This window comes from Betta splendens, chromosome 15 (assembly GCF_900634795.4).
Source record: "Betta splendens chromosome 15, fBetSpl5.4, whole genome shotgun sequence".
Taxonomy (NCBI): domain Eukaryota; kingdom Metazoa; phylum Chordata; class Actinopteri; order Anabantiformes; family Osphronemidae; genus Betta; species Betta splendens.
In genome coordinates this window covers 7299809-7319987 of record NC_040895.2, presented here as the reverse complement: position 1 = coordinate 7319987, position 20179 = coordinate 7299809, and the positions used below count along the sequence as shown (strand labels likewise).

The 20179-nt window shown below is 45.7% G+C and overlaps 1 protein-coding gene across 19 annotated transcripts in view; it reads left to right on the top strand.

The window, feature by feature from the left end:
• Positions 1-20104, top strand: part of LOC114842126 (actin-binding LIM protein 1-like) — a 28829-nt gene extending 8725 nt beyond the window's left edge. For 5 of the 19 annotated variants that reach the window (XR_008692635.1, XR_008692632.1, XR_008692627.1 and 2 more), the window contains exons 2-24: positions 4908-5045; positions 6643-6826; positions 7124-7233; positions 8353-8479; positions 8584-8677; positions 10474-10561; positions 10810-10874; positions 11146-11190; positions 11841-11918; positions 12041-12199; positions 12292-12336; positions 12478-12513; positions 12687-12816; positions 13321-13440; positions 14142-14246; positions 14505-14552; positions 15349-15489; positions 16272-16357; positions 16526-16649; positions 16741-16802; positions 16928-16988; positions 17208-18829; positions 19062-19129. Coding sequence is in view for 3 of the 19 variants with exons in the window: in XM_029127652.3 (XP_028983485.1) it covers positions 4908-5045; positions 6643-6826; positions 7124-7233; positions 8353-8479; positions 8584-8677; positions 10474-10561; positions 10810-10874; positions 11841-11918; positions 12041-12199; positions 12292-12336; positions 12478-12513; positions 12687-12816; positions 13321-13440; positions 14142-14246; positions 14505-14552; positions 16272-16357; positions 16526-16649; positions 16741-16802; positions 16928-16988; positions 17208-17215; positions 17719-17793; positions 18749-18829; positions 19062-19175 (2138 nt within the window). In the remaining 16 variants the exon portion in view is untranslated. Of the gene's footprint in view, positions 1-2571; positions 2686-4907; positions 5046-6642; positions 6827-7123; positions 7234-8352; positions 8480-8583; positions 8678-10473; positions 10562-10809; positions 10875-11145; positions 11191-11840; positions 11919-12040; positions 12200-12291; positions 12337-12477; positions 12514-12686; positions 12817-13320; positions 13441-14141; positions 14247-14504; positions 14553-15348; positions 15490-15577; positions 16210-16271; positions 16358-16525; positions 16650-16740; positions 16803-16927; positions 16989-17207; positions 18830-19061 lie in introns of those variants that run through there. The other 14 variants (XR_008692629.1, XR_008692637.1, XR_008692628.1 and 11 more) reach the window with 13 other exon arrangements.
• Positions 20105-20179: the final 75 nt, after the last annotated feature.

Below are 20179 nucleotides of genomic sequence, written 5' to 3'. Positions count from 1 at the left end.
CTCTGTTTAAAAGCAGTGGTAAATACTGTATCCTGACTGGGGAAATTATCACTTTGAATATTTATTATTATTAAGTGAAATTGAAGCAGCTTTTGTTTAAACAGGTTAAACCTGAAACCTTAAGATCTATAAATATTCCTTAGTGGGAAAAGTAGAGTATTACATCACCTTTTCACCTCATTGGGCTGCAAATGAATGCACAGGTCATTAATCATAGTAATAAGTCATTATATGCAGTATATGTTATTCCACACCCATTAAGTGTCACAGGTTGACTCAGTTTTAGTCCTTAGTCTCAGCAAATGCTTCACGGGTTCATCCAGCCTGTGCAGATAAACAGACTTTGTGCTCTGTGTGTGGGCATGTGATATTTTTGTACTCGGCCTGAAAATAATTTGCTTAAAAAAAACTTCTGTAGAGACTTTATTTTAGACGGATCACAGCGTAGCTTTGTTTATGTATCTGATAGCGTTGTGGTGGCTGGAGGCGGCGTCCGGCGCTGGAGCAGTCCTTCTTATGTGGTTGTGACCGCCATCGGGTCCCCCGTGCCGGCAGAACACCCGTAACCTCTTGCTGCCATATGTTCACGCCCCACTATTCCTGTACGGAAGTTTCCCTTCATTGGAAGGAAAACTTATCGTCCTCATCGTCCACATTCACATTTACAGACTCCTTGATTCTCAGCTGCTGAACAAAAGCTGGATGAAGATGTCTGTGGCCTCCAATCTCAGACTGGATCCTCAGTGGAGCTCAGCATACAGCTAGTCTGAGGCCAGGTGGGCTCGGTGCTGTCAGGATGCACAGCTGACCAAATACTGAATTATACAGTTCAGCAGGAACAATGAATCATAATCAGGGGGTTGCAGTGTTAGCGTTTTGTCGGTGTGCAGCCAGTCGTCCTATTTTCAAAGCCAAGAATACCCTGGAAGTAGTTTGTCATTTATTGGGGCCATGTGAACCCGGGGCAGATCTGATCTGTTCTAACTTCATCTACATGTTCCTCTGAGGTCCCTGCCTGTTTGTGCAACCGGTTGATTCCCTCACGTTCTGTCTTTCTCACACGCTGGGCATTGAAGAAGCCGACGGCGTGCCTTCGATTCGGCTGATTGCCGTCACATGTCCCGTACGTCCTCCGCCTCCTCCAGCTCTGTGCATTGAGGATCTGAACGTTCAAGTCCAGTGTCATGTGCCTCGGTAGCCTCCTACCGTGATTTCGCAGGGCGCTGCAGACAACTGCAGTGGTGCCTCGTCTTTGAAGCTCGCCTCCGTCTGTCCCCTGGAAGTGGAGCCACGCTGTTCGTACAGCTGGTCCAGAATGTACAGATGAGACGAGAGCGTCACCGACCTAAAGCACAGGCTGGGTGTCACATGAGAACCACGTGACACCAGCACGGGGTGCAGTTTGGATTGTCACAGGAAGCAGAAAGGCAGCGCTCATCATGTCCCCTTCTAAACACACAATGGCTTCAGCAGCTCATGAAGCCACGCGGCCTCATAAGTGGCTGAACTGGACGTGTGTCTGTTCATCAGTGTTGTTATTGTTGTGTACCTGCCCGATAACAAGCGCTCCACACTGTGGTGATCAACTGTGCGTAACGGATCATTATTCCAAACCCAGGTCCCTGAGGATTACTTGTTGTAGGTTGGGGGGCCTGGTGGGCACTGATAGGGCCCCCCCTTTAATTTGTGCCCGCGTTTGAAGTGCTTTGTCTGGGGCGCTGGTGGCGGGGCAGCGGGGCGGGGAGGCCGTGAATGCAGCCATACATATTCATGGAGGGGAGGGTTAACAGCTTCTTGTTATGTCTGAGTGATAAGGAGCTCCAAACCCCCTCCCCCCGAAGTCCACACTCGCCCCATCTTGCACTGGGATTTCACTGTGGGCTGTATTTCACTGAAATACACAGGGGAGTATTCATGGAATAGTTCTTCCCAAACTGAATGGGGTGGATGTTAATGGGACTAAAAAGTGTGCATGATTCCAGGCACATCTGGGGCCTCAGCAGCTTTAAAGATGGCTGCTTCTGCACTTCTAACTCTCTTTGTCGCACACACAGAGCTGTGCAGACAGAGTCACACTCCTCTGGGGCTGCTGTCTGTCTGGAAATTCTTCTGTCTGCAAATCTTACAATAACAAAGGCAGCTCGCTACTAAATATTTTATTAGATCCTCTCTCATCTCTAGTTTAATTGAATTCTTACTGCAAGTGCATGTGCAAAGTGCTGCCGTGGTTCTGAACTCTTCTGGGCTCCACGGTCAGGACCGAAGGCAAATAATCCAAATCATCTTTCCGGGATATTCTGTCAATAAGCATAATGTAGCAGCGAGGTCAAGGCACGTGTTACAGGAAAACCTGTCCTCAGGGCCTTCGCCGCTTCCCCCCAGAGTATCATCGGCAGCCTTTATTTCTGCCAACACAGCTTGGCCCTGCTTAAATTAGCGGCGGGTGGGGGTGGAGGTGGAATGCACCCAGCTTTGGGATGTTCTGCTGGTTATTGTTCCCTCGGCGCTGTGGGTTGCGTGTGTGTGCACGAGCGTGTGCCCATTGTGTGTTTAGGCTCATATCAGTCACTTTATCCCCTGGTGATGAGGCAGGACAGATCACTTTGTCAGCACAGCCAACGCATCCAGCCCAGAATGAGGAACAGGAGCAGCAGTCGGAAAAAGTGCACTACTGTATATTTCACAGTGAGTTGCTCTGTGCTGTGGTTTTGCTGTATGTTATTTATAGCATATAGTTATTTATAGCGTATAGTCTAGTAAAACAAATGCTGCTTTATTTTAAACACTTTTAAATGCAGGGTCTTACTTTTACATTTAAAATCTTTTCATGTTGGGTTCTTTATTAGGCACTGTGTTAACATGGCTCAACCTGATTTTGCCAATTTCTTCCCATTTGTAGCTACAACTGAGGCAAGTTACAGTTAAGACGAAAATAAAGAAAAACAACAACCTAAATCCCTTTCAAACCTCAGCTTTTAGACTGTCCGAGCATCTGTCTTGGATTTTTGTTAGTCTGACCTTAGCAATGTTGACTTTTAAATGCTGCTAAAAACAAAAAAAAATAAAAAAATAAAAAAAAATACAAAGTTTAATCCTATAGTTTACATGTGTTAGTTACATGTAGTTACATGTGGATGTTTAAACTGGATCGAACCTGTGAATACTGACTGAAACGGGAACCTAGGCTGCCAGTGCCACATCTGTCACATCTGCGTGAATAGGCAGGAATATAATAGAGTGCATTTTAAAAGTTTATTATTTAGAAAATATAAAATAAAATCAAAAATAAGCCAGGATTGCAATTACTTCTCCTTACTGACTCCTTGCAGCATGTCTGATCATTTGACTGCTCGCGTCTCGTGCTCACACGTCGCTGTAGCACAGTCTGTGCTCTCGAACCTAAGCAGCCGCTTTAATGACAGACCAGTTCTGGCACATCCAAGTGAAATAGTGGACATCAGGAAACAAAGTGTAACAAACTTCAGGGTCGTTTTATCGTGTGCATTTGTCCAGATGGCTGGTGTTTTTCTATGGAGGTGCAATGACACACGCTGAGTTGCTGAGACTCAGTTCAGTGTCACAGTAGAGCGTTTTGCCCGGAGATGACTCATTGTCCTGCTGAGTGTAATCACATCAGAGGCACCAGGGAGACACTCATGCCCACATTCTTACTACCCTCTTCTTCTACTCCCGATGTGGACCGATTGATGCTCTTTGGGTTTTCTCCACAACAAGCAGCATGGGACAGTTGACGCTTCCCCTGGAGCATGAATCAAAGGATGTTAAAGCGTCTCATTAAAGCATAATGTTCTGGAGACTGATCTGGTTCTAATTTCTTTAGATTTTGCCGCAATTACACCATCTTTCAGTATCAAAGGGCTCCTGCAACTGGAAGGCGAGTCATCAATAAGCCAGTGTAATGCCTCTGTGCGGTGGTGTATCGATTGGCCGTGATGCTATTTCTGAGCCTGTGGTGGTGTCTTATTTTAGCCCTGCAGACTAATTATTCATTCATTGCGGAGCGGAAAGACCAAACACTCGCTAGTGTGTGTTCTCCAAGCGCGTGCGTGTTGCGTGTCTTTGTTTGAAAAGGAGAGGGAATGAGAGGATCAAGGGAAGAAGCTGCCTCGCTGGAATGTGAAATCATCTGCCGCTTTCGGCACAGATGAGGAGCTCTGTGCAGTGCGGCACTGCAGCAGCGTTTATGTCCCATGCAGCGGTGCTGGATTAATGTGAGGGACGCCCAAAGTTTTTGCAGAATGACTAGATATCTAGATAATGGTGGCTAATGTAGCGATAAAACAGCATGATAATGGACTGTATGTCTATAATTATAGAGTGATGGCTGTCATAACACCTCACATTGGGAAATGATGTCTACATTTCTAAGCAGAGTCATTTTTAAATTTCAGTTACTGGTCCACTTCTGAAATATTGTTCTCTGGAGGCATTCATGCTCATCAGAGGATGAACCCTGCTGATGGTTTCATCCATCCAGACCTGTGTCTGCCATTAACTTAATAGAGACCCAGGTTTCGTCTCCTCAGCAGTGCGGGAAGTTCCTTCCCGCACTGATCAACAGACTGTATTTAGGCCGGTGCTCTCTGGAGAGCCTATCTGAACCGTGAACCCCAAATTGTGCTGTCCTGCTCAGTGTTGTTCTTTTTTTTACTGTGACAGGCTCTCAGCGGTTGCTCTCTATCTCTGGTGTTTGTGTGATGTTGCAGAGTCAGGTCCTTGTGCAGGACCACAGTGACTCATCAACAAGGGTTGAGATGCCCGTTACATAAATGTCCATGGTCCGAAGGGCAAGCGTTACATGTTATACCCCTGCTTGTCTCTCTCTACTTTGTCTCCACGCTGACGCTCAATGTTCATGGGTAAAGCTGGTGTCTCCTCTTTTGCAGTGGCTCATGCGCAGGACACGCATCATCACTCCACAGATAAGCCCCTGATTCAGTGCTACAAGTGCGGGGAGCCATGTAAGGGCGAGGTGCTGCGGGTGCAGAACAAGCACTTCCACCTTAAGTGCTTCACCTGTAAAGGTAGAGTACTGCACAGCTGTGGATTTACAGACTTAACTTAGAGATCACATTTACAAAGATTCAGTTAAGTCATTTGATGAGTTTATGTTATTGGGTTTCACTACTACTGTGTTTTGGCTCAGCCTTACTCTTTGTGAGACAATCCTAATAAAAAAAGAGTCTTGGGAAAATGAATTATGTGTTTACATTTTACAAATGTGTGCTAAACAAGTATTGTTTTCTAAATCCAGGGAAGGATAATGTGGGAGATGTGTGAATATTGGCAACTAACGTGTGATGTATTAAAATTCAAAACAGGAAAACGTTTGGTTGCGTTCATTCAGAACAAGCTGCCTGATCAACAGCAGTTTTGTCAAACGTTGTATTGTAGTGGTGCGGTATCTGATGTATCACACAACAGCACAGAGTGAACTCACTGTTTTCCATATGTGTCCCCAAACGCATCCCCTCTCCCTCCTCCAGTGAGGGGGACACATGACGGCATGACTCAGCTTCATCTTCCCAGGACAGACTTAAATTAAAGTGCCGCCCAGACAGCTCTGACAAGCGAGAGCTCTAATCCATCTTCTTTAGTCTTATGGCTGATGGATTTTTGGCAGATTATGATGTAGCCGCCCATGATCGGCCAAGCAGTCACACGCCTGGAGGCTGAACGTACCTCGGTGTTGGAGTTAATCCACCACTGGAGCCCGTTAAAGAGTTAGCTTAGATGGACACGGGCCCAGAATAACACAAGCAACACAGATTAGAACCTATTTCTGACCTTTACAATTGGATATACCTGCTTTTACAGCGCTGGTGGTGGCGAATGCGTGCGTGTGGGCGTCTGCGCACAACAGGAACAGACTGAAACGGTTGACACTCATCAAACTGATTGATGAGAATTAAACATGAGCACATACTATCACTTGGCAGCCAAATCTCCAAACAGCTGTTTGCCATGTGTCGAACTCTTTCCGTGACATGCACCACTTTCATTTCACTTCAATTCCATTTTCAAGTTGAAAGATTCCAAAACGGCATTTTATGTAATGAGATGCGTCTGTTGAAAAGCCAACATCGCAGACAAAGGTCACCAAATCTCCGCTGTTGGGTTTTCTCTTGACTCAGTTAGCTTACAAGCTAATCTCATCATCCTTTGGCCCTAATGCAATTAAATCAGATTCTCTCCCTCACCCGCGCCCATTCATCCCCAGGATTGAGTCTGGCTCATTGCATAAGAATGATTAGGCGTTGTTATCTCAAACATCCAAATATTTTCCCTCTTAGCTGTGTCATTTTCAAAAGGCTATTAAATCCTCAGGCTCCTTCTGAGATAATTCTGAGGTGATGTGTGACACATGTGACGATGATGTGGTTAAATGTGCATTCCAACACACACCTTTTCTATGTAGTCTAATTTTACAGGTCTAATATGCACGAATACAGATGTAAGTACATGCATCCTCTAATAAACCCTTTGTGTGTATATTTAATTGTATGTGTTTTATGAACTTGTCAATAACAAAGCCCCTGATGCGAGGAGGCGCAGGTTAGCTTGATGGTGTCATGTGGGCAGTACATGCCGTGACCTGACGATGTGTGTGTCCCCTCACAGTGTGCGGCTGTGACCTTGCCCAGGGGGGCTTCTTCATGAAGAATGGAGACTATCTGTGCACGCTGGACTACCAACGCATGCACGGGACCCGCTGCAATGGCTGTGGGGACTTTGTGGAGGGGGAAGTGGTCACTGCCCTGGGCAAGACCTACCACCCCGCCTGCTTCGTCTGCACCATCTGCAAGTAAGACGTCCAGTCCTGGGTCTCAGTATAAGCTGATGAAATCACACGGAATGATAGAAATACATATATAACACAAAGAATACGTAGTTGTACATGGATTCCAGTCACATGTTCTGTGTCATCTCTCTGAATGGCCTCCTCAGGCAAATAGTGTTGACGCATGTCCACATTATGAAGCTGTGTCATCTTTGGCCCCGTCAGACAACCTGCGAGCCACAGCTAATAGACTTCCATACTCACCACTGGGGCCCACAGCCCGTGTTTTCTGACCAATCCTTAATGTCGCCCTGCTTCCAGACGGCCGTTCCCTGCCGGCGACAGGGTGACCTTTAATGGGAAGGACTGTCTGTGTCAGTACTGCGTCGAGCCCATGTCGCCGGGACCGAAGGACATCCTGGGCTCCAGCAGTAAGTACTGGACATGGACACATGTGCTGGTGGGACTTCAACTCAGATCTGGAAGTTTCCATCAGGCTCGACTCATTCATGACATGTAATGTAGTTGCTGACTAATCGTTTTAGCTAGTTCAGCTAAAACGATTTAGTTAGTTTAGCTAAAACGATTATCTAAACGTTTAATTGTTTTAGCTAGTTTACCTGAAATGATTAAGTTAAGTCCAAATAAGTTAAGATGTGAATCTAAACAAACAGTAATATACATGGAAACTGGTGGAAAAGTCAGTAAACTGTTCATCCAACATGGTTTAAACTGGGATATACTGGAAAATACATTATATATTATATATTATAGACATTATTTCCCTTCGGTAATGGTGAATTACACTCATTTGTGACTTTTCTACAATTTAACTCAACTTTTGACACAACCTTTTTTTAAAATTTATTCAGTAGTAACTAGTTTTTCTCTGTATTCGCACCCTCACGTAGGCCCAGTCGTGCTGCTTTATGACTAACACCAAGACAGGCCTTGCTAAATTATGCATGGCCGTGCATTTCGTTTCCTCTGGAGCTGGGACCAGGCAGCCCTCAAGCCTTTTCTCCTCCAACTCCACTCTTCCCCTTTCTCTCTCCTTCCTGCTCCCTCTCGCTCGCCCCCAGTAGTCAGTCTTTTGGCGTTTGAAGAGCTTTTAGACAAGGTCACCTATAAATAAGGCATGCTGATCCTCCTTACGTCATCATCGCAGTCTCGTTATGCTACGCGTAGTTATTGTCCCCCGTGGTTGCGGTAGGTTCTGTGTTGCTTTCACCCTCCATTCATTAAAGACGAGAAGCCGAGACGAGTGTTCATTTAGAAGCGAAGCTCTGACACTTTTAGGGCCTCGGGATCCCACTTGGATACTAGGGGCCTTTTAAAACCACAGTAAGAGACCAATGATATTAGGAGTGTTGCTTCCATTACTCTATCACCATCTAGTGTTAAGGGTCAAAACTAACAAGTTGTCTCAAGCATCCATCATAATCTACTCCACAATTCACTGTCAGTTATTGCACATTACAACCTAAATAAACACAAGAACTGTTTGTTTTTGACTGTTTTAATTCATGTGTTATTTTTGTCCCGGCCAGATTGCGCAGGATGTGGTCGAGACATTAAGAACGGCCAGGCTCTCCTAGCACTGGACAAACAGTGGCATCTAGGGTGCTTTAAGTGCAAGGCCTGCAGCAAAGTGCTCACTGGGGAATACATCAGCAAGTAAGCAGCTTGTATTTGCTGTAATTACAGGCCGCGCGCGGCCCATGAACGCTTCACTATGTCACTGTCGAGTCTCCGAGGTTTAGGTCGGTCTCTTTTCTCAGGGATGGCGCCCCCTACTGTGAGAAGGACTACCAGATCCATTTTGGAGTTCAGTGCGAGGCGTGTCATCAGTTCATCACAGGGAAGGTGCTAGAGGTACGACGCAGTCACAGATGTACAGGAACATGAGTGTTAGTGCAGCTGGTTAATCTGTAGTGAGTCTATGTTCATACAAAAAGATTGATTATCATGCGCATGGATATGAGACCTACCCACGGTAAGTTTGCATTTGTAATAGATCAGCGACTTTATCTTAACTTTTAATCCTTATTGATCATTTCAACACTGTATTTAGTTATGAATTATACATACGGTGTCAAATTACAATTAGAATAGGCTGAATAATTTAGGCTTTGATATTTTAACCCTCATACTAATCTAGTGCTGAGTTCTTTTGTGTGAGATCTGAATTCGCCTTCCCTGCAGACAGAGAATGTGGCAACGGAGGGAAATTGTGATATGTAGTTTGTTAATCTCCAGTGTAATCTCCTCAGCACTGAGCCAAACAGACTCTCGACATGACTGTGTTCAACTAAAAGATTAATTCTTAGCAGAATTTCAGGTCCCTCCATCGCTCAACTATTCGCATGCTTGCACATATTTATACTAGCTTATATAAATATTACATAAAACACCTGCTGTGATCTGACCTTTGGGAAGTAATCATTATGCATTAATACCCTTCCATGCAGGTGTTATGAAACCCTTGATATTACGCTGCCTGGGCTTAGTTTACGTAAAGCATTCCCAGTGTCTCCTTTCCCTGGACTCTTCCACAAGCGCTAACTGGTCCCCTGCGCGGACAGCGATCCAATCAGACGCTGAGTTATGTGTCATTTAATGGTATGAAAATGTCACGGCTAGCGAGCCAGCCAGGCTTATGGTAATCCAGCGCTAAGGCAGGCCTTCATGACGATAGGAAAAGGCCTCGGCATCGCAGCCCAGAGCGGCTGCCAATGGATCAGCGGAGCCAAAGCCACACCAGCCTGTCTGATAGTCTAATCACTGACCCAAGGCCAGGGTCAAACACTGCGGAGGCATCAGCGGGTTTGCATAGTCCCTGCTCCCCCGTGGACGCTTTGACAAAGGCAGTGGTAATTAATGCAGCTATTAAAAGCAGGGAAGACAGGGAGAGCGCTTAATGGCGTGCTACACATGCAGCATAAGTAACTTTATTACACCTGAGAGGCAAATTGTGTTCTATAATGTAAGTGAGTGTAGGAGCTCTGAAGCACTCGCTTTGCAGTGAAGCAATTCTCCACATGTTTTAATAAAGTAGATTGAAAAATGCAAATGTAAGTCGCTGGCTCCATATCTCGATGGCTACTTGCCTGTTGAACTGTGATAGTGTAGAGTGTTTTTATTCCGCAGGCAAATTTCACCAGGATATTTATCACCTGTGGTCAAAGTCGCTCTCGCTTTTAAACGGAGCACTCTGCACGCAAAGTGCCACATCAGCGGCTATGGAAATTTCAGGAGCTGGAGCTGTCTGATCATTTTTATTGGGTTACATTACGCAGGGTATTAAAAGAGGGCGCTCACATATTTGAACCAGGTTCTCTGTGCCAGACAGGTGGCTGGAATAGAGATATTCACAGATGTTTGCTCAATGTTTGAACTACTGAGTTAAAATATACTCTTAGCATTCAATAGATTTACTGCAACTCGGTTCCACTGTTCCACCGGTGGGGAATCTTAAAGGGGAGAGCGCTCTGATGAAAGCGTCCCCTGCACTAAAAGGTTGTGGCTGTTAAAAGGCCCAGAGTCGTCGGGCAGCGCGCCGCCTTGAGTTCCCGGAAGCCGCGGCTCCGCTTCACGCGCTTCCCTGCGGCCTCCATTGATCTTCATTTTGCCCTGATGTCGTGCCGGTCCCGTGCGTTTGTGTTTTGCAGGCGGGAGATAAGCACTACCACCCCAGCTGTGCGCGATGCAGCAGGTGCAATCAGATGTTCACGGAAGGGGAAGAGATGTATCTGCAAGGTGAACTCTCCTGCTGTTCTGTCGATACTGTTCCAAAATGATGGGTTACCCGCTCCTCTGCAAGTCGAGGAAGGCCTGGCTGTAAAAAAGCGTTTCAATCATTTATTCTATATTTTACTAGAAGCTGTTCAAGCACTTTCATTAGTTGTGTGACAGAAATTTTTGCCTGCTTTGGCTCTGAATGCATTTCCACTGCTCATATTTGTGTAATTTCCTTAATTCACTTTATTCCATGTCCACCTCCTCAGGGTCGACAGTTTGGCATCCTGGCTGCAAGAACACCACCAGAACGGAGGAGAAACACAGGGAGCGGGTAGGATTTAGCCCCTGCACCCTTCTTGACTTTGTCCAGGCTTAAACCCTTTGCTGTGTTATGATGAAGAGAGTGTCTGAAAGCGTAGCGTCGCCTCTCCCGTGGTGACCTGTTGGCGTGAACACGCGCCTTTGTACGTTTGTGTGGACGAATGTGTGTTCAGTTCAATGGGGAGGTGTGTCCTTTAACGTCTGTGTGAAGTGTGAGTCGGGCCGGAGAGGCTCAACCCCTGTGATGTCCTGTGAACGCCCCCCTCTCCCTTCCTCCACAGCTATTGCCTCCGTCCCTCTCATTCCTCCAAAAAACAGAAAGGCAGGTACTGTATTCGCTATTGGCTATGAGATGGCATCATCCCGTGTTCCACCACACACTGTACATAGGACACGACTCACTGTACGCTGCCCCCTGCTGGAGACAGCCTGCAGTGCCCCGCTCTGTGTGCCATTCGGAGCCATTCCGTCTTGTCTTTTGATCACCTTAAACCACGCTCACATTTAAGGTGCATGAGACGAAGACGCGCACGCCTTTGGAGGAGCAGACACAATATCGCAGATGGCTAATTTGTCCTTTTTTTAAGATCCCCCATTTCCTCATTAGGAGGAAACCCATAATTACGCCACAGTCAGAGCTGCTGCCGCTGCTGCTGCTGCTGCCATCCAAACGGTTCGTTTCGCATAAACAGGCATGAGGTTTTCAGGAACATGAACCCATAGCGCTAAAACAACTCATTCACTTTGCAAACATGCAAATGAATGACCTAATCATGAGATGACGCGTTAGCGTTTCCAAACGTCTCGATGTGATTCTCAGAGCCTGAGCGCAGGCGTTCCTCCCATTGCTTACACACGATAAGGACCGACGCTCTAGTGGTGTTGTGTGTGAGTAGCTTGGGGCCCGCGGACCACGGGAGACCGGCAGCCACAGAGACACCGCTGTGACTAACCCTTGGCTGTTCTCCACCCACAGCCGACGAGGTCGTCGTCTGAGAGTATTTGTTCCAGACCTGGTTCAAGCATACCTGGCTCACCGGGTCACACCATCTATGTAAGACACGCCGCGAAGTCACGTCTGAACACTGTGCGTCGTCACCCTTATAACTGTAGGAATCTCCTGTCAATCCCTTCTTACTTTTGCCCCCGTGTGTTTGTCTTTATTTGTCTCCCTAGGCAAAAGTAGACAATGAGATCCTTGATTACAGAGACCTAGCTGCCATTCCAAAAGTCAAAGCCATTTATGATATTGAGCGCCCCGATCTTATTACCTATGAACCCATGTACACCACCTCCCTGGACGAGCAAGAGGAGAGGCGAGAGAGTGTGGGAGAGGTAAACACACAGTTACACACAGTAACTGTGCAGTAAGAAAGCGGCGTTTGCCTCTTGTGTTCCTCATGAAAACAACCCTGTGTGTCTCACAGCTCCACACTGCCAGGAGGGAGCGCTCCCCGTTGCCGGATGACAAGGTAAGATGAGGAACGGAGGCGTTCATCGCGTGAAGCAGGGGTCAGGGGCGGAAGCAGTGCTGCCACTGAGGGAGGATTTCTGTGATGCTGTGTTTAAGTGTTTTGCCTCTGTGAAGTTAAAACCCGTGCTTTTCTTCCTAGTCCTCCAAAAACATGTCGCCAACCACATTTGGTGAGGTGAGCATATTCATATTGTTTTGCCACACTCGCTGCTGCTAGCCCGCTATCCATCAAGTGTAGGTCTAAATACTGTGTGTGTGTGTGTGTGTGTGTGTGTGTGTGTGTGTGTGTGTGTGTGTGTGTGTGTGTGTGTGTGTGTGTGTGTGTGTTTGTGTGTGTGTGTGTGTCAGGGCTCCTATGACAGGAGAGAGCGCATCCTCCAAAGGTCCACCAGTCAAGGCTCCATAGGATCACCGGTTTATAATCGCCATGGTTACACCCCCACCCTGTCACGGTCTCCGCAGCATTTTCACAGGCCAGGTAAGTAGTTTTAAATCCCACCCTGCCTGTTTATGTTACACTGTTCCAAATCTATATGGATGAATGAGCTTTGAACTGGGGAGGTAGCTGAGGTCACTGACCCTCCACTTTGAGCTTCTCACTTGCCTTGTCTTGATCTCTTCACTTCAAAATTGACTTTTTGTTGTTATGTTATTAATTTTTCCTATTCTTAGATTTCCTATGTCATATTTTACAAACCTTCCATTTGCAACAGCTTTCAAGTCAATTTTGCACCTTTAAAAAACACAATTCCTCTTGTGTTTGGTAGTTTCCATTTGAAACGTTTACTTTTAAACTATAATACCTTTTGTTACTGTTCATTTGGAATGCAGTACTTTTTACTTTACTTCAGGTCTCTTTGATTTCTTGTTTCCAACATTTCCTTCCTGTTTATACTCCTATTCCTTATCCCTCACCTTCTATCTCCCTCCCACATTGTCCACCTTGCTGCCTGGTGCTGTCCCACCCACTGCCATCCTGCAGAGATTCTGACAGGCATGCAGAAGCTCTGCTCCTCCCTGTGCAGTAACAGTGTGGGCTCCAGAAATAGTGACTCCCGCCCCACCTCCCCTTTCAGACACCACTTCCTCCCCCATAGCCAAGGTAAGGGCCCCACTCCACTCTTTGCTGCCGTCCGTCCCAAAAGGCAACAGGCTATCTCCATTGTCACCCGGGTCATGTGCCACCTCCCCTCATTGTCCCATCCGCCATCTTGGCTCCATTGCTCCATTCTGGTCGTAGCTGTGTCTTAGTGCAGCCCACGTTGCCAAGGCTTTGATTCCTCACTAACCTGCGTGTAGTTCCTCACGTCTGACTAGCACAGCCTCTGAGAAAGTTAGTGACTGTGTGTTATGCACTTATGCATGGACGTAAGAGATAACGCTTAATCCAAATCCAATGCCTAAACTGACAGATCCCTGAATGTTAAAGGACGTCTTTGCATTTTCAGCATCAGTGGGTAGTTTGTAATAAACTGTGAGGCAGAGATAAAAGGAGGTTTGTAATACGACTGAGCTGTTGCATGCTGGGAGATGGAACTTCTGAAATGTGAACTTCTGTTGAACCATGAACTCGTATTATACAACAGACTAACAGACGCTGTACTTCATCTCTCAAGCATTTCATCTCTATTTATAACCCTGCCAGCTTGATCTGCTTGTGTGCATTTTCCCAAACCATGCAACGATCAGAACGTTTGCCTTAAACGGTCCAACTGGGAACCCGTTGTGTGGCACCAGTTGGAGTCAGAGTGTGGCTCTCTGGTGTCCCTGCTCATTTTCTGTTCTTGGTTCTTCTCACTGGAGGCACTGACCCGCCGAGTGGCCGGAGCTCCCCTCTCCCGCTCAGGCCCGACAGCCGGCCGGTCACCCCGCCTCTCTCTCTGACCCCTAAACATTTCCACCTCCCAGGTATGAGTTGGAGCGCACCCTGTCATTGCTCTACCTGTCTGTCTGTCTGTCTGTCTGTCTGTCTGTCTGTCTGTCTGTCTGTCTGTCTGTCTGTCTGCCTGCCCCTCCATGGATGTGTCAGAAGCAACAGGGGGTGATTTCTTTCTGTAACCTTGTCCATCATGGCTTGATGTTTAGCTGATAATGATAGATATTTGTATAACGGAGTCCGTGTATGCTCATTAAATGTCCCTTCTGTCTGTGTTTGAATGTTTCCAGATCAGGGGAGCAACATCTACAGAAAACCACCCATCTACAAACAACATGGTACCTATGCAGTATTTATAATCTGTTGTAAAATGAGGAGGAAATTGTCTGTTTGAATGTTAATTTAAATGTATTGCTCAGTGAATCCCAACCAGTGTGATTTATCCACTTATTTAGATAGACAGTAATAGCATTTTTTAAGTTACAAAAATACAGAAACCTAAATGTAAACACTTCACTTAAAAACTATTGTGACATATGTATATTTCTCTCTATTCAGAATATATTAGGTGTAACACTGGTGGAGTGTTTGAGCCACAAAGATTGGGACCCACTGCACCAGTTATTGTGTTCTCTCGTTAATGAACAGGATCTTTGTTGATGGGCTGAAACTGTGTGGTCATCTAAGTCACGTCCAGTGTCAGTGTGCGAGCACCGTTTGAAGTCTGTCTCCAACCCTCTTCTGTCTCACACTGTAGCCAGTTTTACACTGCACTTGTCGGTCTTAACAAGTCACACGAGGCCGCGTGGCCATGACAGAATAAGGACACTTCACTGTCCAAGAGTAAGCGCAGAAGGTAGACGTGTTAATCTACTGTACAGAAAAATGAAAATCCCTGCTCACAGTAAGTGTAAGATCCTTCTGAAGTTAGCTAAAAATATTCCACCACCACATCCCATCCTGTCCCGCGTTCAGTGACTTGTTGGGAAAGACATTCTTTGCAGACGCCATTTAGTTGAAACCAGAGACGAAACGATCGTTGAGCCCGACGATCAGATGGTGCTAGGATGTTAACCTTTGGCTGAGACTGTGACCCAGACGCTGATAGATCAGTTCCCATGGTTACCAACCTAGATACAACTGCTGTAGCACGTCAGAGCAAGTCCGCTGATGACATCATCAGATCCGCCACCTTCCCCGCTGCCCATGCTCCCTCTCTGGATGACGGCTCGCGGAGTGAGGGCGACCGTTGGCCCTGCTCGCTCGCTGCTTTAGGTACAGTAGGCTCCGGATGGCGTTGCTTGCACTGCTACAAGAGACACCTCACGATGACCTGCCTTTGTTTTTTGTTTCTCCCCTCTAGCCCTAAAAGCCTGACTGCATCCCCGCCTCCCTCTGAGCTCACGCTGCTCAGGCGTTACAGTATTTTCCTTTTTGCTTTGCTTGCACTAAGCAGCAATGTGTAGTTTTATTTTGCTGTCATGTTATTTTCTGCTTGAGGAAGCTTCGGTTTTACCCATTTTACCTTAATTTACTGCACATGATGCGTGCACTGATTAAACACATAGTGCCACAAATGACCTGGACAGAGATAACTGAGACTGACTTCAAACTGACTTTTGTCTGTCTGTCTTACATTGTGTTGTTCTGTGTATTTGACATGAAGTGTTAATATTCCTCATGTCACTTATATCAAATATAATAATATTATATTAAGTCCCTATGTATATCTGTCTCACCAACTCTGTCTCACATTTGTGTTTTATCATCCACCTGTCAAATCAAGTAGCGTTGTCTTACTGTCATTCTCTAAATTCCATCTCTGAAGCATTTCATGAGGTTGTACATGTGAAGCATGGTTTTCCCCAGAAGGACGTGTGTGTGTGTGTGTGTGTGTGTGTGTGTGTGTGTGTGTGTGTGTGTGTGTGTGTGTGCGTGTGTGCGTGCGTGCGTGTGTGTGTGTGTGTGTGCGTGCGTGCGTGTGTGTGTGTAGGCTACATATATATATATATGTGTGTAATGCATGAACTTTTTCCACTGGTGTCCAAATTATTTAGGTTCAGAACCGAGAAGACAATCCAGAGAGGAGGAGGAGGAAGAGGCCTTGAAACGAAAGCAACTGCAGGAGGAGCATCTCAGCAAGGTCGGCCGCTGATCCCAGCATCCAAACGTCTAACAGTGTGTATTTCATCAATTTCTTTTGGTGATATACACTGCATTTGAATATCTCTGTACGTGTGTGTGTGTGTGTGTGTGTGTGTGTGTGTGTGTGTGTGTGTGTGTGTGTGTGTGTGTGTGTGTGTGTGTGTAGATTCAGTCTGGGTTAGGAAAGCTCATTTTGAAGGAGGAGATGGAAAAAGAGCAGATCAGAGAGCGTCACGCTCGCAGCCTCTCTGCTCAACGCTACGACCCCAAACAGACCAACTATGATGCAGGTACAGAGCACCTGAGTAGTTACTGCTATAAAACACCAAACAACTCGTCTGGTCATATTTGACCTAAAACCAAACATAACTTCTGTTTCAGATGCTACTTCTCCAACTAAAACTAACTCTCTGCCTGGGTATGGAAGGAATGGGCTGCATCGGGTGAGAACACACTTCCACTCACACAATTTAGTAACTACGTACCTTGCATAAAGTATTTCAACCCTAATTTACTCTCAATCTGTTCATAACCTACTATTAATGCACCACTATATGTGTTTCCACAGCCCCAGTCAACAGATTTCACCCAGTACAACAGCTATGGCGACATGTGTGGGGGAGGCAGAGGTGAGAGCTGCCATGAAACGTGGCTAGCACACAGATCTCCTGCCACAGTATTAGGAAAAGGCCTGCTGCTGTTTGTGTACATGAAAGGACGCGCAGCTAAAAGCCTGACTTAGTCACACAGTGTGTGATCAGGGACAGCAGTGTTGTAGATACAGTAGCCTGGCAAACAGCAAAACCATTAACTGTGAGTCTCATTTTCTGTCCCATTTTGTCCTGCAGAGTTTCAGGTATGTCCCTCATCTGCTTTTTCACATGGCATGCTTCCTCACCTTGCATCATACATATTTGCTTGCACACGGGTTTGCGAGAGGTACTTTGCCCTTGAATGCACCACGCCCCACCCCTGCTAGATGCTTGCATCACCTCTGGATTCACGTCAACTACGGGGCCGGCGGTGCTGTGGCATGGAGTGATCCTTGAACATGCACTCGCCCCGTAGTTGAACCCGTCTACTGTAAATGCAGTGTACAACCATCGCCTCATGTCTTGTTCCATGTGTTGTTTACCAATGTTTGGACTCAAGCTGAGTTTTACAGTTAAATATATGACATTTTGTTTTTACTTCACCATAGAAAAATCCCTACAAATACATTCAGAAAACATCAGCCCATCTGGAGATACTGAATTCTAGCCAAGCTCCATCCAGTGAACACTGTGCCCACTGTCATTAGTGGACATATTCATGCCATCACTTCCACTATATTATATTTGTGTATGTTCTATTCTTTAGCACATTAAGGATGGCCGTGCAGCACTTGCAAGGATGGACAGGGGAGTATCTATGCCTAATATGTTGGAACCAAAAGCAAGTATCTTCTCCTTTTTGTACTAATAACCACACTGTAATCTACACTTCAATATTCATAGTTATACACTTATTTACAGCAACTAGCTGAGATCATTCAACTAAGAAAAACAAATCCTCCCTAATGAGATTAACTGATCAGCAGGTGGCGTTTAACCTTCATAGAGCAGGGACGTTGGTGGAAGAATATATACATATATACATATATACAGTATATATATGATATATATAACACGTCATCTTTGCTGGAAGTGAAAAACTCACCTCGCATGCTGCTTCAGGAGCTGCGAGTCGCTGTAGCGCTAAGCATGCTGGCTTCTCCATGTTCATCTGCATATAGCGTTTACCTACTGTAGAGTGGCTGGATGCTGTATGAGACATACAGTGAAGGGATCCAGTGTCATCCAAACAACTCATATCACTATATACTATGTAGTATATACGTCCTTATGTGTTGATATGAGTTGTTTCAAGGCTTTATGTAGCTTATTAATGAGCATTTCTACCAAACATAATTACCATTTGTCAGTTTCGTCTTGTGCAGGAGGGATTAGTTATGTAGGAAAGTAGACGGCCTTAGTTTTCCAGGACATTCATTCCCATGTGGATTTACCCGGCCTACATTACTGATGTTAGTTCCTTATTTTAGTTTGCTTTAAATTTTTCAAAAAGTGAGTTACATACCTGAGTTTTTCATGTTCCTGCCCCGATCTACTGCACGTTGTTACACCAAGCGAAGTGTGCTCACCACAGCGCCCTGCATTTCCTCAACAACCTACTGTAATGACCAGCTCTCACGCCCTGTCACACACCTGTTCTCCCACCTAGTTTTCCCTAGTTTTGTCACGGTCAGAATTACAAAAAAAACTAAACAAATTAATTGTTGCTTGACAAAGGTGGTCTGACTCCAGTTTGTAGGTTTGACCTGTTCACTGATGAATGTCTTCTTCTGAAGGTGTATCCCTATGAAATGCTCATGATAACCAGTAGAGGGAGAGCTAAACTGCCCAGGGATGTGGACAGAACCAGACTGGAGGTATCAGTTTTCCAGCTGCCTGCTCGCAATAGATACTGGAGTTCTCTATTTTTGTGTCAACACATGTTACACAAATGTAGTTGTAGCAAGGAATGTGCAGTATCCATTGCTTCTTGTCTTTTTTGCTGTGACCCTTTTTATGGCTTTGGTGCTAACCAGGGACCCCCCCCCCCCCCCCCCCCCCCCCCCCTCCCCACTCCTTTGTTTTCTCCACCTTTGTTCTCAATTCTAGCGCCACTTAGCACCTGAAACGTTCTTTGACATCTTTGGAATGGAGATCCAGGAGTTTGACAGGCTCCCCCTGTGGAAACGCAACGACATGAAAAAGAAGGCCAAGCTCTTCTAGCACTCAGAGCAGCATGCGTATATACTGTACATTCATCCAGATAGCACATGACAACTGTAATCTAGGTGTAGGTTTTGGTTGGTTTCCATTTCTTCTACAGTTTGTTCTTTTTATCCTGACATGACCAGGGAAGCCATGACTTGGACTCTTTTGTGCTCTGATGCTTCCTGAGACTGTGAGCCGGGTGATTTCTACAATTAGACTTGCACATGAAACCAGGAACGGGACTTTTCTTCCATGTTCAAAAATGACAAAGAATGAATGACCAGTCGGGTCGGTTGTTATTTCGTTTGACTGCGCTTGTTTTATTCTTACTTTGCTTTACGTGGAACTGCTCTCCATTCTTTCTCGCTTGTTTATTCCTACTATTTGTTGCTGTTGATTCCTGTGGAACTTTGTAAGTGCAAGTAGAATCTCATGGCGCCATTACAAAATGCCCACACTCGTTGCTCGATCGCGTGTCAGCTTTCCTTCGCTTGGGCTGAAATGGTTTTAGTCCAAAGTTTGCAAGAATTGACTCAGTGAGTCCTTCGATTAAGAATAAAAAAACAAAAAAGCCAAGGGTAAAGCAATCAGCTGACCCGCTAACTGTTTTAGATCCACTTGAAAAACGAATCAATCAAATCATCTTCATCATCTTCCTCCTCTGGCTACTATACACATCAAACATTCATCTAACCCTGACAAACAGAAAATCTCTCTCTTCTCAGGCTCCCATGAACATGACCTGACTCTTTCCCTTTACATGTATTGGAAGTACAAATATTGATATATTTTAATGCAGTGTCCAACATACATGAAGCAGCAAGTAGATACAACACCTAATGTAGGAAGCAACTGTATTTGAAAGTACTGTTTTATAAATGAAAACCCACACTGCCATTTGTTGTAATGAAATCTAAGCCAATAAAGCTTTAAATCACCATGAACCATACGATCCTCAGCTATACCAAAGGTACCCCACGCCTCTTTTTACTGCTCTCTATTCTCCTGCTTTGCATTTC